Genomic DNA, 15,453 nt, shown 5'->3' with positions numbered 1-15,453 from the left:
AGGTCAATACAGCCTAAAAATAACAATTCCCTTCCATACACATTGCCCTTTGTTTCTATTACACACACACACTATATATATATATATATATATATATATATATATATATATATATATATATATATATATATATATATATATATATATTATTTTTGTAATAATATATTTTTTATGTGTATATATATATATATTTTTTTAAATATATACATACATATTATTTATTTATATATATATATATATATATATATAAATAAAATACAAAATATATATCTATATATACATAAAAAAATTATATATATATATATATATATATATATTTGTTTATAAATATTCAGACTCCACAGGTTCTAGAGTGTTCTGTGCCGCCGGCCCTCACTCCCCCCTTTTGTTTCGCAGGATCATCATGACATCACAAAATCGTTCCAAAACCTACGGGGCGTGGCTCACTAAGATGTCAATCAAGAGTGAGCGTGGTTTTAAAGGCGCAGTATCGCAGAATGGGCGTGGTTACTAATAAGTGCGGCCAATCAACTCTCGATCTAGTGCAATATGTGGGCGTGGCTGTCTGTCCCGGGGATAGGTGGGCGGGGCTGAGAACCCTTCGGCTGGTGGGTGGGGAATTTCCTGGGATCTTGTTTATATACATGAGGCTGCGGCTGTTGGGGCACAGTCACAGGACGTGGAGGATCGGAGGAGCCGTACACACACAGAGCTGCTTATTCCTTGCTGCGACATCGTTCACCTTACTGCCGCCATGCCGGTCACCGTGAAGGCTTACCTGCTGGGCAAAGACGAGAGCCACAAGGAGATCAGGCGCTTTACCCTCCAGCTGGGCAAGGGCAAGTCTGCCAGCCTGACCTCCAGCTGTGAGCTGCTCACCAACAAGGTGACTGAAGTCTTCCAAGGCCTGAGAGGGGGCACCTTCCAGATGTTCTACAGAGGTGAGCACCCCCCCTTGCCCACTCATCAGGTGGCATCTACATAAACACTGTCTGCCACTATTGCTGTATGTGTTTATATGCAGGTCGGAGATGTATTGGCATGTGCCCAAATACTTCATCACATTTATGAAACTGTTTTTTCCTTTTAGCTACTTTGTTGCTCCAGAAGTGGGCAATCCTTGCCATATTTTGGCGCTGTGCCACTCTAGCATATATTGTGGTATGTTATGGTGCCCAAATGCCCCTTCTTTAGGTGCCCACTCCAGTCCTGTCACAGTACTGGCACAAAATAACATAGGGCAACATATAAGCAACAGTGCATTTGCTACTTTGTTGCTCCAGAAGCGGGCAATCATTGCCATATCTTGGTGCTGTGCCACTTTAGCATATGTTATGGTGCCCTGATGCCCCTTCTTCACTAGCCCACCCCACTCCAGTGATGTCACAGTACTGGCACATAAAAACATAGGGCATCATATAAACAACAGTGCATTTGCTACTTTGTTGCTCCAGAAGCGGGCAATTATTGCCATATCTTGGCACTGTGCCACTTTAGCATATGTTATGGTGCCCTGATGCCCCTTCTTCAGGTGCCAACCCCACTCCAGTGCAGTCAAAGTACTGGCACATGGGACATCATATACACAACTATGCATTTGCTACTTTGTTGCTCCAGAAGCGGGCAATCATTGCCATATCTTGGCGCTGTGCCACTCTAGCCTATATTGTGGTATGTTATGATGCCCAAATGCCCCTTCTTTAGGTGCCAACCCCACTCCAGTGATGTCATAGTACTGGCACATAATAACATAGGGCATCATACACAACTATACATTTGCTACCTTGTTGCTCCAGAAGCGGGCAATCATTGCCATATCTTGGCGCTGTGCCACTCTAGCCTATATTGTGGTATGTTATGATGCCCAAATGCCCCTTCTTCAGGTGCCAACCCCACTCCAGTGCAGTCAAAGTACTGGCACATGGGACATCATATATACAACTATGCATTTGCTACTTTGTTGCTCCAGAAGCGGGCAATCATTGCCATATCTTGGCGCTGTGCCACTCTAGCCTATATTGTGGTATGTTATGATGCCCAAATGCCCCTTCTTTAGGTGCCAACCCCACTCCAGTGATGTCATAGTACTGGCACATAATAACATAGGGCATCATACACAACTATACATTTGCTACCTTGTTGCTCCAGAAGCGGGCAATCATTGCCATATCTTGGCGCTGTGCCACTCTGCTGGTTAACAGTGTAGACCAGTGCTCTCTAACTTGTGACTATCCAGCTGTAGCGGCACTAGAACTCCCAGCATGCCCTGACAACCTTTGGCTGTCTGGGCATGCTGGGTGTTGTAGTGTGGCAGCAGCCACAATGGGGGGAGATTTATCAAAACCTGTGCAGAGGAAGAGTGGTGCAGTTGCCCATAGCAACCAATCAGATTGCTTCTTTCATTTTCCACAGGCCTCTTTAGAGGCCTGTGGAAAATGAAAGAAGCAATCTGATTGGTTGCTATGGGCAACTGCACCACTCTTCCTCTGCACAGGTTTTGATAAATATCCCCCAATATTGTCAACAAGTGTTGGGGAATGGGTTAAATCCTTATTTTCTTTGAAAACCAAACCCGTACAAGATGTCTAATCCAGCGGAATTTGCCCTTTGTATTTATGTGGTTTGGCAAAACAGCGGTAGGAGGAACTGCTAGGATAAAGGTGACAGTGGGGGAGGGGTGCTGTAAAATGATACAGCGTGTTTCTATTTTATTATATCTGTGTTGTGTTTTTTTTTCTTTTTTTTTCACATTCAATGTGAATGTAGTGTAAAGAGAACCTGTCATGCTGCCCGAACTACAAGTTATCAGAGCGACCCTTGGTTTTGGCTACTGCCTTGACTGATAGATCTCCCCCTCTACCCAAACAGGTTGCACAGGTTCGGGGGGGGGGGGGAGAGACATGATACATTTCTTCTAGAAACAGCACCATCCCTGTCTAGAGGTTGTGTCTAGTATTGCAGCTCAGCTGTATTGAAGTAAATGGGGCCCAGCTGCAATTACACATGTAACCTGTGGACGTGGAAGAATTTTGGGGTGTCCCAGCTCATGACCCCCCCCCCACTTATGTTGTATGATGAGTGAAGAAGGATTAACTAACTTCACTGTAGATACATTTTTCAACCAGGGTGCCTACAGCTGTTGCAGAACTACAACTCCCAGCAAGTCATATCACAGAAAAACCTAATGATTGTATATGTTACTCACTAGGTCATGCAAATTTTATTATTTTATTATTTTTTTTATGTGTCTAGCTTTTGTACTTGGTTCACAAATCCCTCTGTTCTGCTGCTCACTCATTCTGACATCCACTGCTCAAAAAGGGGTGTGTCAAGCACTGAGTTCTCCCTCACCATGTATTTGCTGTGCTGTGCTGGTTTTCCTTATCCAATCACTGCAGGCTGCTTTGTAACACTCTGTATTCATGCTGCAGTCTGATAGGACAGGAGTGAGCTCCTCCTCAATTCCTGGACTTTGTCCCAGTCTGTGCTTCAGCTGGGGACAAAGATGATGCTGCAGCCAGACAGGATTATGTTCTGGATAATATAGGCCCCCCCCCCTTTTTTTTTTCTTCTTTTTTTTTTATAAGCCATTAGTTCTATAAAAAGGAAATTCCTTTTTTTTATTTTTTTATGAAGTATATTGGAAAGGTTACATATGTACAACATATAAAACGTTTCTGATTCTGACAGTGCCCATTTAAAGGGGTACTCCGCTGCCCCAGCATTTGGAACGTTTTGTTCTAAACGCAGGGTGCGGGCTGCGGTGGTCGTGATGTCATGCCACACCCCCTCAATGCAAGTCTATGGAAGGGGGCGTGACGGCCGCCACGTCCACTCTCATAGACTTGCATTGAAGGGGCGTGGTGTGACGTCATGAGGGGCACAGAAATCGCAGGGGTCCTGCTGCTGGTTAGGGGAAAAGATGTCTAGAGGCGGAGTACCCCTTTAAAGGGGTATTCTGGGCAAAACATTTTATCCCCTATCCAAAGGAAACTTCCGCGACGTGACAATCTCTCTGCAACATTCTATGCGGAAGCTGCGTCTCCAGTTTCGGAAACCTCAGGGTTTCCGGGACTGGGGACATGATGTCACGCCACGCCCCCGCCATTCATGTCTATGGGAGGCCGTCACGCCCCCTCCCATAGACATGAATGGAGGGGGTGTGGCGTGACGTCGCGTCACCAGTCCCGGAAACCCTGAGGTTTCCGAAACTGGAGACGCAGCTTCCGCATAGAATGTTGCAGAGAGATCGTGGGGGGGTTCCTTTGGATAGGGGATAAATGTTTTTGCCTGGAATACCCCTTTAAGTATACATTACCAAAAACTGATCCTTTCATGTAATTCCTTTTGTAGAATCATGATGAGAGTTGTAGTTTTATAACAGCTCTACATTCTAAGTAGAGATGAGCGAACTTACAGTAAATTCGATTCGTCATGAACTTCTCGGCTCGGCAGTTGATGCCTTTTCTTGCATAAATTAGTTCAGCCTTCAGGTGCTCCGATGGGGTGGAAAAGGTGGATACATTCCTAGGAAAGAGTCTCCTAGGACTGTATCTACCTTTTCCAGCCCACGGGAGCACCGGAAAGCTGAACTAATTTATGCAGGATAAGTCATCAACTGCCGAGCCGAGAAGTTCGTGACGAATCGAATTTACTGTAAGTTCGCTCATCTCTAATTCTAAGGGTCATGAGGGGCGACCAGCTTGGCTACCAATGCATTGCCCGCCATGTCATGTAAGTTGTAATTGGATATAACCCAGTGCTCCTATTCTTGTGCTTGTCTGAGAACTGGCTGGACTCACTAGTGGGTATATAACAATTTGGCAGCTGTTATGTTCTTGGTATTAAACCAATAGTAGGGATGGGAAAACTTCCAGCAGAACACACAGTCCTGCCTCAGCCGGCCTCCAGTTAGCAGGATTATATAATAGGGAAATACTTGTCTGCCAGTCTGCGAGGGTCATGGGCACCCAGAAGTGTGACACAAGGATGTGACATCTGAACAAGAGCGCGCAAAATAGTGGCGACCCCCCCCCCCCAGCCGGCCACAATAGCTTTGTACTTCCTTTATGTTAACTAAACAGCATTTATTTATTTCTTCCAGATGAAGAAGGAGATCTTGTCGCTTTCTCCACCGATGAAGAACTAAACATGGGGCTGGAAATGATCAATGATGGGGTTTTCCGTCTGTACATTAAAGGTATGTGTTATCTTATGTATAAAATACAAGGTTAAAGGGGTACTCCGCTGGAAAACATATTTATATACACACACAGGGGTCAAGTCCTGGAAAAAGTAGCGAGGGAACTCACACATGATTTCCACTCAAGGGCTGGTCCTGCTAATGGGAGTGGCATTCCTGCTGTGAAAGTGCAGGAACTAAGTTCCCACATGTTCCTGCAGGACTTGACCCATATATATTATATAAATTTTTTTTTTTTTTAAATCAACTGGTGCCAGAAAAATAAACAGATTTGTAAATTACTTCTATTTAAAAATCTTAATCCTTCCAGTACTTTTCAGCTGCTGTATGTTCCACAGGAAGTTCTTTTCTTTTTTAATTTCCTTTCTGTCTGACCACAGTGCTCTCTGCTGACACCTCTGTCCATGTCAGGAACTGTCAGCAGAGAGCACTGTGGTCAGACAGAAAGGAAAGTCAATTAGAAAAGAACTTCATGTGGAGCATACAACAGCTGATAGGTACTGGAAGGATTAAGATTTTTAAATGGAAGTAATTTTACAAATCTGTTTATCTTTCTGGCACTAGTTGATAAAAAAAATGAGTGTATATATATATATATATTGTGTTTTCCAGCGGAGTACCCCTTTAATATTCTATCAGGGTGGAGTAATTGACAAATAACAGATTTTCTAATGCAGTGTTCTCCAACTTATGGCTAGCTGAACTACTCCACCCATAATGCTCTGTCAGCTGTAGTAGTAGTTGTACAACAGATGGGGAGAGGGCTTGGATACAAAACCTTATTATAGATCTGTGTTGTACGGATCTGGGATACTGTATTGCAGAGGTTCCCAATCCCAACCCAGTCCTCAGGGCCCACCTACAGTCCACGATCTGATTTTTTTTTCCCCCTGTTTAATGGAGTAACCTAGAAAACCCAGAATGTTTGTGGTGCTTCAGGACTGTAATGGGGACCACTGGTGAATGGCAACCACAGAAATATATTGGCCCATACTGTACCACGAGGATCTTCTCACACTGCTTTCCAAAACCGCCTTGACAGCTCGTATAGATGATGTATCAGTATATACAAGGGGGATGTGCAATTAATTCACATCTTCTGTGGGAGCTGTATAGGAGCCTTATTGCTGTCATCCAGTTTAAGGGATGATGCCCCAAAAAAATGGCAGAAAACAACAAAGGATTGAGAAAGGTAACGCTTGTGATGGAATAAATCTGCATATGCTTTCACTTGGACAATGGTGAATATATGTGGAGGTATATTCCGAGCCCCTGACAGGACGCATATGCTTGGAAAACAACAATGGAGATGCTTATTTTAGTTCTTGCGTGAGGGTGTCTTAGTGGGGTACTCTACTCCCCCATTTTGTTCCGAACGCTGGGTGCGGGCTGCGGAGGTCATGACATCATGACCACACCCCCTCCCATAGACTTGCATTGAGGGGGCGTGGTGTGACATCATGAGGGGTGTGGTCGTGACATCACAACCCCCGCACCCAGTGTTTGGAACAAAATGTTTTAAACGCTGGGGCAGTAGAGTACCTCTTTAACTAGTGACTTATAATTGATCAATGACTTATCCTGTGATCTTCGTCTGATGTCATTTTGTTTTGATTTCATTCCTAGAAAAGAGAGAATGCAAGCGAGAACACCGCGCACATTGTGGATCAGAGAACACCCAGAACTTGGTGCACCCCAATGTGACCTGTGACGGGTGTGAAGGTCCCGTGGTGGGTAATAGGTACAAGTGCCTGATCTGCCCTGACTACGACCTGTGCAGCACCTGTGAGACTAAAGGGATCCACAAGGAGCACAACATGATCATGTTTCCGACTCCCATTGTAAGGAACCTCTATCAAAAGTTGTGATTACTTCCTGTTTAGATATATGTATGTGTGTGTGTGTGTGTATATATATATGCGGTGGACTATTCTGATCATGTATTTTTCTCTCCAGGCTTTTCCTCATGGTCGCTGGCTCCGCAAGATGCGCCATGGAATGCCACCGTTTCCATGGATGCGTGGTTGGGGGTTCCCAGGCAGAGGACATCCCTGTCCAAACTTTCAGGAGTCACAGGGATGCCCCTCCCCATCTTGTCAGCCCACTGCCCAGGAAGGTAAAAATCCATCTTATTTTACAATATAATACCGTAATTATTAGGTCAAAACATCTACAATTACGACTGTTTGACTAGTGGCTTATCGCCCTAGGTGGCAGTACCAGAAAAGTTTCTATATCCTAAATATTTTTTTTCAAACCATAGGTGAATCTGCCAATCCTTCTCAGCCTTCCAACGATCCGAATGTTGCCTTCTTGCAAAATGTCGGAGAGAGTGTGGCAGCCATGCTGAGCCCTCTGGGTAGGTTCCATACTCTTAAGGTGGCCATACACCTTCAATAGCTTTCAGCCAAATGCTATTCCTCCTGATTCCTCTATACACATGTATGCTTGGTTCGGCAGATCGTGCATGTGTTCTCAAATTGGTGAGGAGTGTAAGACCCTGCCAGATTCTTATCTTCTTTGTTAAACATTAAAGGGGTACTCCGGCCCTAAGACATCTTATCCCCTATGCAGAGGATAGGGGATAAGATGTCTGACCGCTGGGGACCCCCTTAATCCCGCATTCAGCATCCACTTCGGGGAGCTGCACGCTGCGCTGCCAGCCCAGAATCTGCCGTGTGACGACAACGGGGCCGGAGTATCGTGATGTTACGCCCCGCCCCCGCTATGCAAGTCTATGGGAGGGGACGTGACGGCCCTCCCCTAGATTTGCACAGCGGGGGTGGGGCGTGATGTCACACGGGGGGAGGGGGGGGTGGAGTCGTGACATCACGATACTCCGGCCCCGTGGTCGCCACACTGCAGATTCTGAGCTGGCAGCGCAGCGTGCAGCTCCCCGAGGTGGGTGCTGAATGCAAGATTGCAGTGGTCCCCAGCAGTGGGACCCTCACGGTCAGACATCTTATACCCTATGCTTTGGATAGGGGATAAGATGTCTCCAAGCTGGAGTACCCCTTTAAATGCATTCTTTGGTGGGTGGACAGTTCCAGATTCAGCTGCATATCCTGCACATAGCTCTCTCTCTATCTGTCTCTCTCGCAGTCTCTCTCTCTCTCTCGCAGTCTCTCTCTCTCTCTCGCAGTCTCTCTCTCTCGCAGTCTCTCTCTCTCGCAGTCTCTCTCTCTCTCTCGCAGTCTCTCTCTCTCTCGCAGTCTCTCTGTCTCTCTCGCTCTCATAAAGGAGTGATGTAGCAGAGAAGAACTGGCAATTTAACATATTCTGACAAAGTTGGTTAACGCCTTTTAATATGTAAAGCTAGTTTCATACTGTGCTAAGCAGTGTACATCATGGTCCTCTTACTGTAAGTGCTGGGGTTGGTGCCATTGCATACGTTAAAATGCATCCATAGACCACCATGTACCCAACGGATCGCAAAATTGTGTACTTTTGTCCTCCATTCGGGACATATGCAGTGTGGTCTGCTGGATGGCATGGACGTCTGCGCTATTCCATTGAGCTTGATGCAGTAAACAATTTGTACAAAGTGATATGTCTTTTTACCATGGGACCATGGAGGAGATTTATCAAATCCTGTCCAGAGAAAAAGTTGAGTTGCCCATAGCAACCAATCAGATTGCTTCTTTCATTTTTGAAAAAACCTCTGAAAAATTAAAGAAGCGATCTGATTGGTTGCTATGGGCAACTCAACCACTTTTCCTCTGGACAGGTTTTGATAAATCTCCCCCCATATGTAGATCATGATCACACATTGGACATACACACCGACATGTTTGTTCATGTAACTAACCTTAGGTGATTTATACTGCCTTAGTGTGTGTTGTGTTGCACCATAAAGGATGTTTATACTTACTAAGTCTTACTAATACATTCTGATCCTTGTAGGGATTGATGTGGACATTGATGTGGAACATGGTGGAAAGCGTAGTAAGGTAAACCCACAAACTGGGTCTGAAACTACAGACTCTCAACCAAGCAGCACATCCTCTACCCAAAATCCCCAGAGCGACAACAGATCTGAAATGGACAATGCCCCCATGGACACGGAGAACATATCTAAACAGATGGAAGATGTACACTTAAACGCAAACACACAGCCGAGCAGCGTGAGTACCATGACTTCTTTTGTATATGGATTGGATTTAATGATCAACAGAATTTTTGGAACTTAGTGATTCTTAAAGGGGTACTCCGCCTCTAGACATCTTATATCCTGTCCAAAGGATAGGGGATGATGTCTGATCGCGGGGGTCCCACCAGTGGGGACTCCCGCGATTTTGGCTGCTGAACCCCAGACATCCGATGCAGGGAGCGAACTTCGCTCCATGCCGGATGACTAGTGATATGGGCCGGAGGCTTGAGATGTCACTGTCACACCCCGCTCGTGTTGTCACAGCCACGCCCCCTCAATGCAAATCTATGGGAGGGGGCGTGATGGCCATCACGCCCACTCCCATTGACTTGCATTGAGGGGGTCGCCGTGATGTCACATGCCTCCAGCTCTAAACGAACGCCTGGTGCAGCACAGGGATTGTGGGGGGTCCCCAGCGGCAGGACCTCGCAATCAGACATCTTATCCCCCTATCCTTTGGATAAGGGATAAGATGTCTAGGGGCAGAGTACCCCTTTAAGATGGTACAGGACAAATTGCAGTAGACCCTGACATCTTAGGGGAGCGTGAAGAACAATGTCCGGCGATCAAGGTTTGCAGGTAAATTAGAAATTTGCTTTATTAAAGTCTCGAACAGATGTCACAGAGAGAGAATATGTCTGACACGTTTCACACCTAGGTGCTTAATTGTAGACTCTTATGGGAGCCTAACATCTTAGCCTGCCTCGCTGACCATCAAGGGGGTGAAATCTTGCACCCACATTATCTTATGGTGTGCTCCTCTAAATTTGCCCTCTTGGTCTATCTGAAATTCTCAGAGAATTAATGTGATACTAGTTAGACTGTTCTTTATAAAAGTGAAAATAATGGGTGGCAAAGCTCCTATATCTGTGCCATCCCAATGCTTCTGACATGCCAAGAGCAATCGGTGAGAGACAGCACAATTATTGTATATAGGGATATACTAGATTGGCCCTTTATCTTTGTTTAGCAAAATAAGTAATGACAGTTTTGGATTCTTTTCAGGATCAGGGTGAACACAGTGGCAGTGCTTCAGGGGGTGACGATGATTGGACTCATGTATCACCTAAAGAAGTAGACCCGTCCACTGGTGAGCTTCAGTCTCTTCATCTACTGGATACAGATGTCCCGAATCCTTTAGACTCATCCAGACCCACACATGCACCCACAGGTCTAAGAGAAGCAGCTCTCTATCCGCATCTCCCAGCAGGTAACGTCATATTTTAGACATTTATGTATAATATATATATATATATGTGTGTGTATCTTGCTTACACGTCACCTGTACAGCCAAAGTTGCCATGTAACCCTAGCTAGGAAATACACTGCTCAAAGAAATAAAGGGAACACTAAGATAACAAATCTTAGATCTGAATGACTGAACTAATCGTATGAAATACTTTCGTCTTTACATAGTTGAATGTGCTGACAACAAAATCACACAAAAATTATCAATGGAAATCAAATTTATCAACCCATGGAGGTCTGGATATGGAATCACACTCAAAATCAAAGTGGAAAACCACACTACAGGCTGATCCAACTTTATGTAATGTCCTTAAAACAAGTCAAAATGAGGCTCAGTAGTGTGTGTGGCCTCCATGTGCCCGTATGACCTCCCTACAACGCCTGGGCATGCTCCTGATGCAACGTGGCATTGGTGGATGGAGCGAGACATGATGTCTCAGGTGTACAATCGGATTCAGGTCTGGGGAACGGGAGGGCCAGTCCATAGCATCAATGCCTTCCTCTTGCAGGAACTGCTGACACACTCCAGCCACATGAGGTCTAGCATTGTCTTGCATTAGGAGGAACCCAGGGCCAACCTCACCAGCATATGGTCGCACAAGGGGTCTGAGGCTCTCATCTAGGTACCTAATGGCAGTCAGGCTACCTCTGGCACGCACATGGAGGGATGTGCGGCCCCCCAAAGAAATGCAACCCCACACCATTACTGACCCAAAACGGCAATGCTGGCGGATGTTGCAAGAAGCAGAACATATTACACGGCGTCTCCAGGCTCTGTCACATGCTCAGTGTGAACCTGCTTTCATCTGTAAAGAGCACAGGGCGCCAGTGGCAGATTTGCCAATCTTGGTGTTCTCTTGCTAATGCCAAATGTCCTGCACGATGTTGGTCTGTAAGCACAACCCCCACCTGTGGACATCAGGCCCTCATACCACTGTCATGGGGTCTGTTTCTGACCGTTTGAGTGGAAACATGCACATTTGTGGCCTGCTGGAGGTCATTTTGCAGGGTTCTGGCAGTGCTCTTCCTTGCACAAAGGTGGAGGTAGCGGTCCTGCTGCTGGGTTGTTGCCCTCCTACGGCCTCCCCACGTCTCCTGATGTACTGGCCAGTCTCCTGGTAGCGCCTCCATGCTCTGGACACTACGCTGACAGACACAGCAAACCTTCTTTCCACAGCTCGCATTGATGTGCCATCCTGGATGAGCTGCACTACCTGAGCCACTTGTGTGGGTTGTAGACTCTGTCTCATGCTACCACTAGAGTGAAAGCACCGCCAGCATTCAAAAGTGACTTAAGACATCAGCCATGAAGCATAGGAAGGTGGTCACCACCTGCAGAACCACTCCTTTATTGGGGGTGTCTTGCCAATTGCCTATAAGTTCCACCTGTTGTCTGTTCCATTTGCACAACAGCATGTAAAATTGTCAATCAGTGTTGCTTCCTGAGTGGACAGTGTGATTTCACAGAAGTGTCATTGACTTGGAGTTACATAGTGTTGTTTAAGTGTTCCCTTTATTTATTTTTTGAGCAGTGTACAAATGGATATAGCAGAGCAGGTTTGCGCTCTCCATTGTGGATCATACAACGGAGACTCTAAGGGTCTATTCAAACAGCAGAATTTCCGCCTCAAATGAAAGCCCATAGACTTCTAAGATGAACTGGAACTCCTATAATCTTTTCATCAAGTCCAGTATAAGGCCCCTTAGATGGTAGATGCACTAGTAGGGTGGTGCGGTAAGACCTCCAATATTGTTCCACAGTAGAGAAGAAATTAAAGGCTGCACTCACTAGAGATGAGCGAACTTAAAGTAAATTCGATTCGTCACGAACTTCTCGGCTCGGCAGTTGATGACTTATCCTGCATAAATGAGTTCAGCTTTCAGGTGCTCCGGTGGGCTGGAAAAGGTGGATACAGTCCTAGGAGACTCTTTCCTAGGACTGTATCCGCCTTTTCCAGCCCACCGGAGCACCGGAAAGCTGAACTAATTTATGCAGGAAAAGTCAGCAACCGCCGAGCCGAGAAGTTCGTGACGAATCGAATTTACTGTAAGTTCGCTCATCTCTAGCACTCGCCATCAATTTCATCTGTGCTTTATTAGGATTCACAGCATGGGGGGGGATACACATCGAGCGGGTGCTATTGTGTATATGTAATTTTTGTCATTTTGATTTATCATGTGCGACCTCTAACCTTTTGTGAGGTCGACTGCAGGATGACATATACTATTTATGCAGATTGTATTCAAACTATTCTATTTATTGTTTCTCGTTCCAGAAGCCGACCCTCATCTCATCGAGAGTCTGTCACAGATGCTGTCCATGGGCTTCACAGATGAAGGCGGCTGGCTTACTCGCCTTCTGCAAGCCAAGCAGTACGACATAGACGCTGCCCTCGACACAATGCAGTCAGCGCGCAATCTTCCACGCCAATAAACTATTACACCTCTATGTGCTTTTATTATTATGTTGCCTTCCATATATTCCTATGAATTAGCACTGCAGGAAAACTCCTATGGCCAAAATGTTCCAAAGTACAGTTAAATATAATTATGCAATTCTTGTGCAGTCTTCTTACCTTTTATTGTCAATGTGGAGTTTTTTTTTTTTCTCTGATTATATATGAAGGAATAAATGTTTGTCAATTACTCAGTAGGTTCTTATTCCCTCTAGAGCAGTGGTCTTCAACCTGCGGACCTCCAGATGTTGCAAAACTACAACTCCCAGCATGCCCGGACAGCCGTTGGCTGTCCGGGCATGATGGGAGTTGTAGTTTTGCAACATCTGGAGGTCCGCAGGTTGAAGACCACTGCTCTAGATGGAGAGCTACAGGTCCCGGGAGCTTTGGAGTAGACGCTGGAACATTCTCTATATATACAACATATCCTTTTATATGACAGGACAACTTTCAAAAGTCATGTAGTCAACGTGAGACAAGTTTGTAGCTGACACTCTTAAAGGGGTACTCTGGTGGATTATTTTTTTTTTTTTTTTTTTAAATCAACTGGTGCCAAAAAAAAAAAAAAAAAAAATCTGTAAATTACTTCTATTTAAAAAAAATCTTAATCCTTCCAGTACTTCTTAGCTGCTGAATACTACAGAGGAAGTTCTTTTCTGTCTGTCTACAGTGCTCTCTGCTGACACCTCCGTCCATTTTAGGAACTGTCCAGAGCAGCATGTTTGCTAAGAGGATTTTCTCCTCCTCTGGACAGTTCCTGACATGGACAGAGGTGTCAGCAGAGAGCACTGTGGTCAGAGAGAAAAGAATTTCCTCTGAAGTATACAGCCGCTAATAGGTACTGGAAGGATTAAGATTTTTATTTTTAATAGAAGTAATTTACAAATCTGTTTAACCTTCTGGCACCAGTTGATAAAAAAAAAAATAAATAAATAAATAAAATAAAACATTAAATTTCCACTGGAGTACCCCTTTAACCATGTCAGTTTCCTCTGGCCAGAAAGACGAAGAGGATGTCCACTTATAGATACATTCCTAGGTATAAATAGATCATGGAAGAGATCTCTGTATTGACCCCTGATATATTGATACATAATTAGGACACCCCTCACCCATTTTTAAATTTTTTTTTTTTTATTATACTAAATTAGATTTATTTTAGTTTTTCAGATAAAGTAAAGCTTTTTATACAACTTGTATGGAAATTTTCTATGTGATCATGGTCCTGTTATGGAGTCTACTGCAGCGCTAATCTATGTTCTATCTGTATGAGACTGAGCTGTAATCTTCTAGATTGTGTAATCAGAATTTACAATTAATTAAACCTCTCAGCATCACTAAGAGACTCGTGTCTGTCTGTCAGCACCATCCTTCATCTAGGGTGAACCGTTCCCCTTTCTAATGAGAACGACCAAAAATGAGTGAAGGCCTAATCTGTGGATCACAAGTTGATTGGCAAGGTGCCAACTTCTGGCCACCCCTCTGATCAGCACTATTTCTGAGGCCAGAACTGAGCAGATCGACAGTGGTGCCATGTGTTGGCACTCTGCCACCCAGTACTGATGACATTAGGGCTGCAACAATTAATATCAATAATGGAAATTGTTGACAACTTCAATGATCGATTAATCCATTGTTAGGGGGCGTGGCCTGCACTCCGTGCAAGAAGCCTCCTGTCTTAACATCGCGGGAGCCCCCCCCCTGTCTGCCCAGAAGCTGACAGATCTTCCTGGTGCAGGAGGATGGCCATTAGAGATGAGCGAACTTACAGTAAATTTGATTCGTCACGAACTTCTCGGCTCGGCAGTTGATGACTTATCCTGCATGAATTAGTTCAGCTTTCAGGTGCTCCCGTGGGCTGGAAAAGGTGGATACAGTCCTAGGAGAATCCTTCCTAGGACTGTATCCACCTTTTCCAGCCCACCGGAGCACCTGAAAGCTGAACTAATTTATGCAGGATAAGTCATCAACTGCCGAGCCGAGAAGTTTGTGACGAATCAAATTGACTGTAATTCGCTCATCTCTAATGGCCATCACTAAGGTCTGTGATCTGCTCCTTCTCCCCTGCATGGAGGCTCATAGATTAACCATTCAGGTGCTGTCCCCTCTCTCTTCCTCCCATTACCACTTCCTCCCGACCTCCTGTTAACCCTTCCCTGGTCCCCTAATCCTGTTTTTTTTTTTATCCAATTAATCCTACCAACATCGGCTAACTAATTGATTTTAGAATAGATAATAGTTGCTGCCCCAGATGACATTAATAACTTGTATAGAGACAACACTATATATATATATATATATATATATAATATATATATACACATACACACACACACACACACACACACACACACTTCAGCTATAGACCTGACAACAAATTCATACTTCCTTTATCT

The 15,453-nt window shown here is 44.8% G+C and overlaps 1 protein-coding gene across 3 annotated transcripts; it reads left to right on the top strand.

The window, feature by feature from the left end:
* The first annotated feature begins 568 nt into the window (after positions 1-568).
* Positions 569-13,599, top strand: SQSTM1 (sequestosome 1). 3 transcript variants are annotated; one of them, XR_008843156.1, is made up of 9 exons: positions 577-941; positions 5,105-5,200; positions 6,830-7,044; positions 7,160-7,319; positions 7,467-7,562; positions 9,107-9,327; positions 10,359-10,563; positions 12,878-13,255; positions 13,398-13,599. XR_008843156.1 is itself a non-coding variant. In XM_056517017.1 (8 exons), the coding sequence occupies exons 1-8, from the start codon at positions 755-757 to the stop codon at positions 13,033-13,035; spliced, it is 1,332 nt and encodes a 443-aa protein (XP_056372992.1). In that variant the 5' UTR covers positions 569-754; the 3' UTR covers positions 13,036-13,599. The 3 variants fall into 3 exon arrangements, 2 of the variants coding, with proteins under 2 accessions (XP_056372992.1, XP_056372991.1); XM_056517017.1 differs by having other exon boundaries at positions 569-941; positions 10,365-10,563; positions 12,878-13,599; XM_056517016.1 differs by having other exon boundaries at positions 12,878-13,599.
* The last annotated feature ends 1,854 nt before the right edge of the window (positions 13,600-15,453 follow it).

Source organism: Hyla sarda, chromosome 4, assembly GCF_029499605.1.
Source record: "Hyla sarda isolate aHylSar1 chromosome 4, aHylSar1.hap1, whole genome shotgun sequence".
NCBI lineage: Eukaryota > Metazoa > Chordata > Amphibia > Anura > Hylidae > Hyla > Hyla sarda.
The sequence above is the reverse complement of the archived record's forward strand: the minus strand, read 5'-3'. Positions and strand labels throughout refer to the sequence as shown.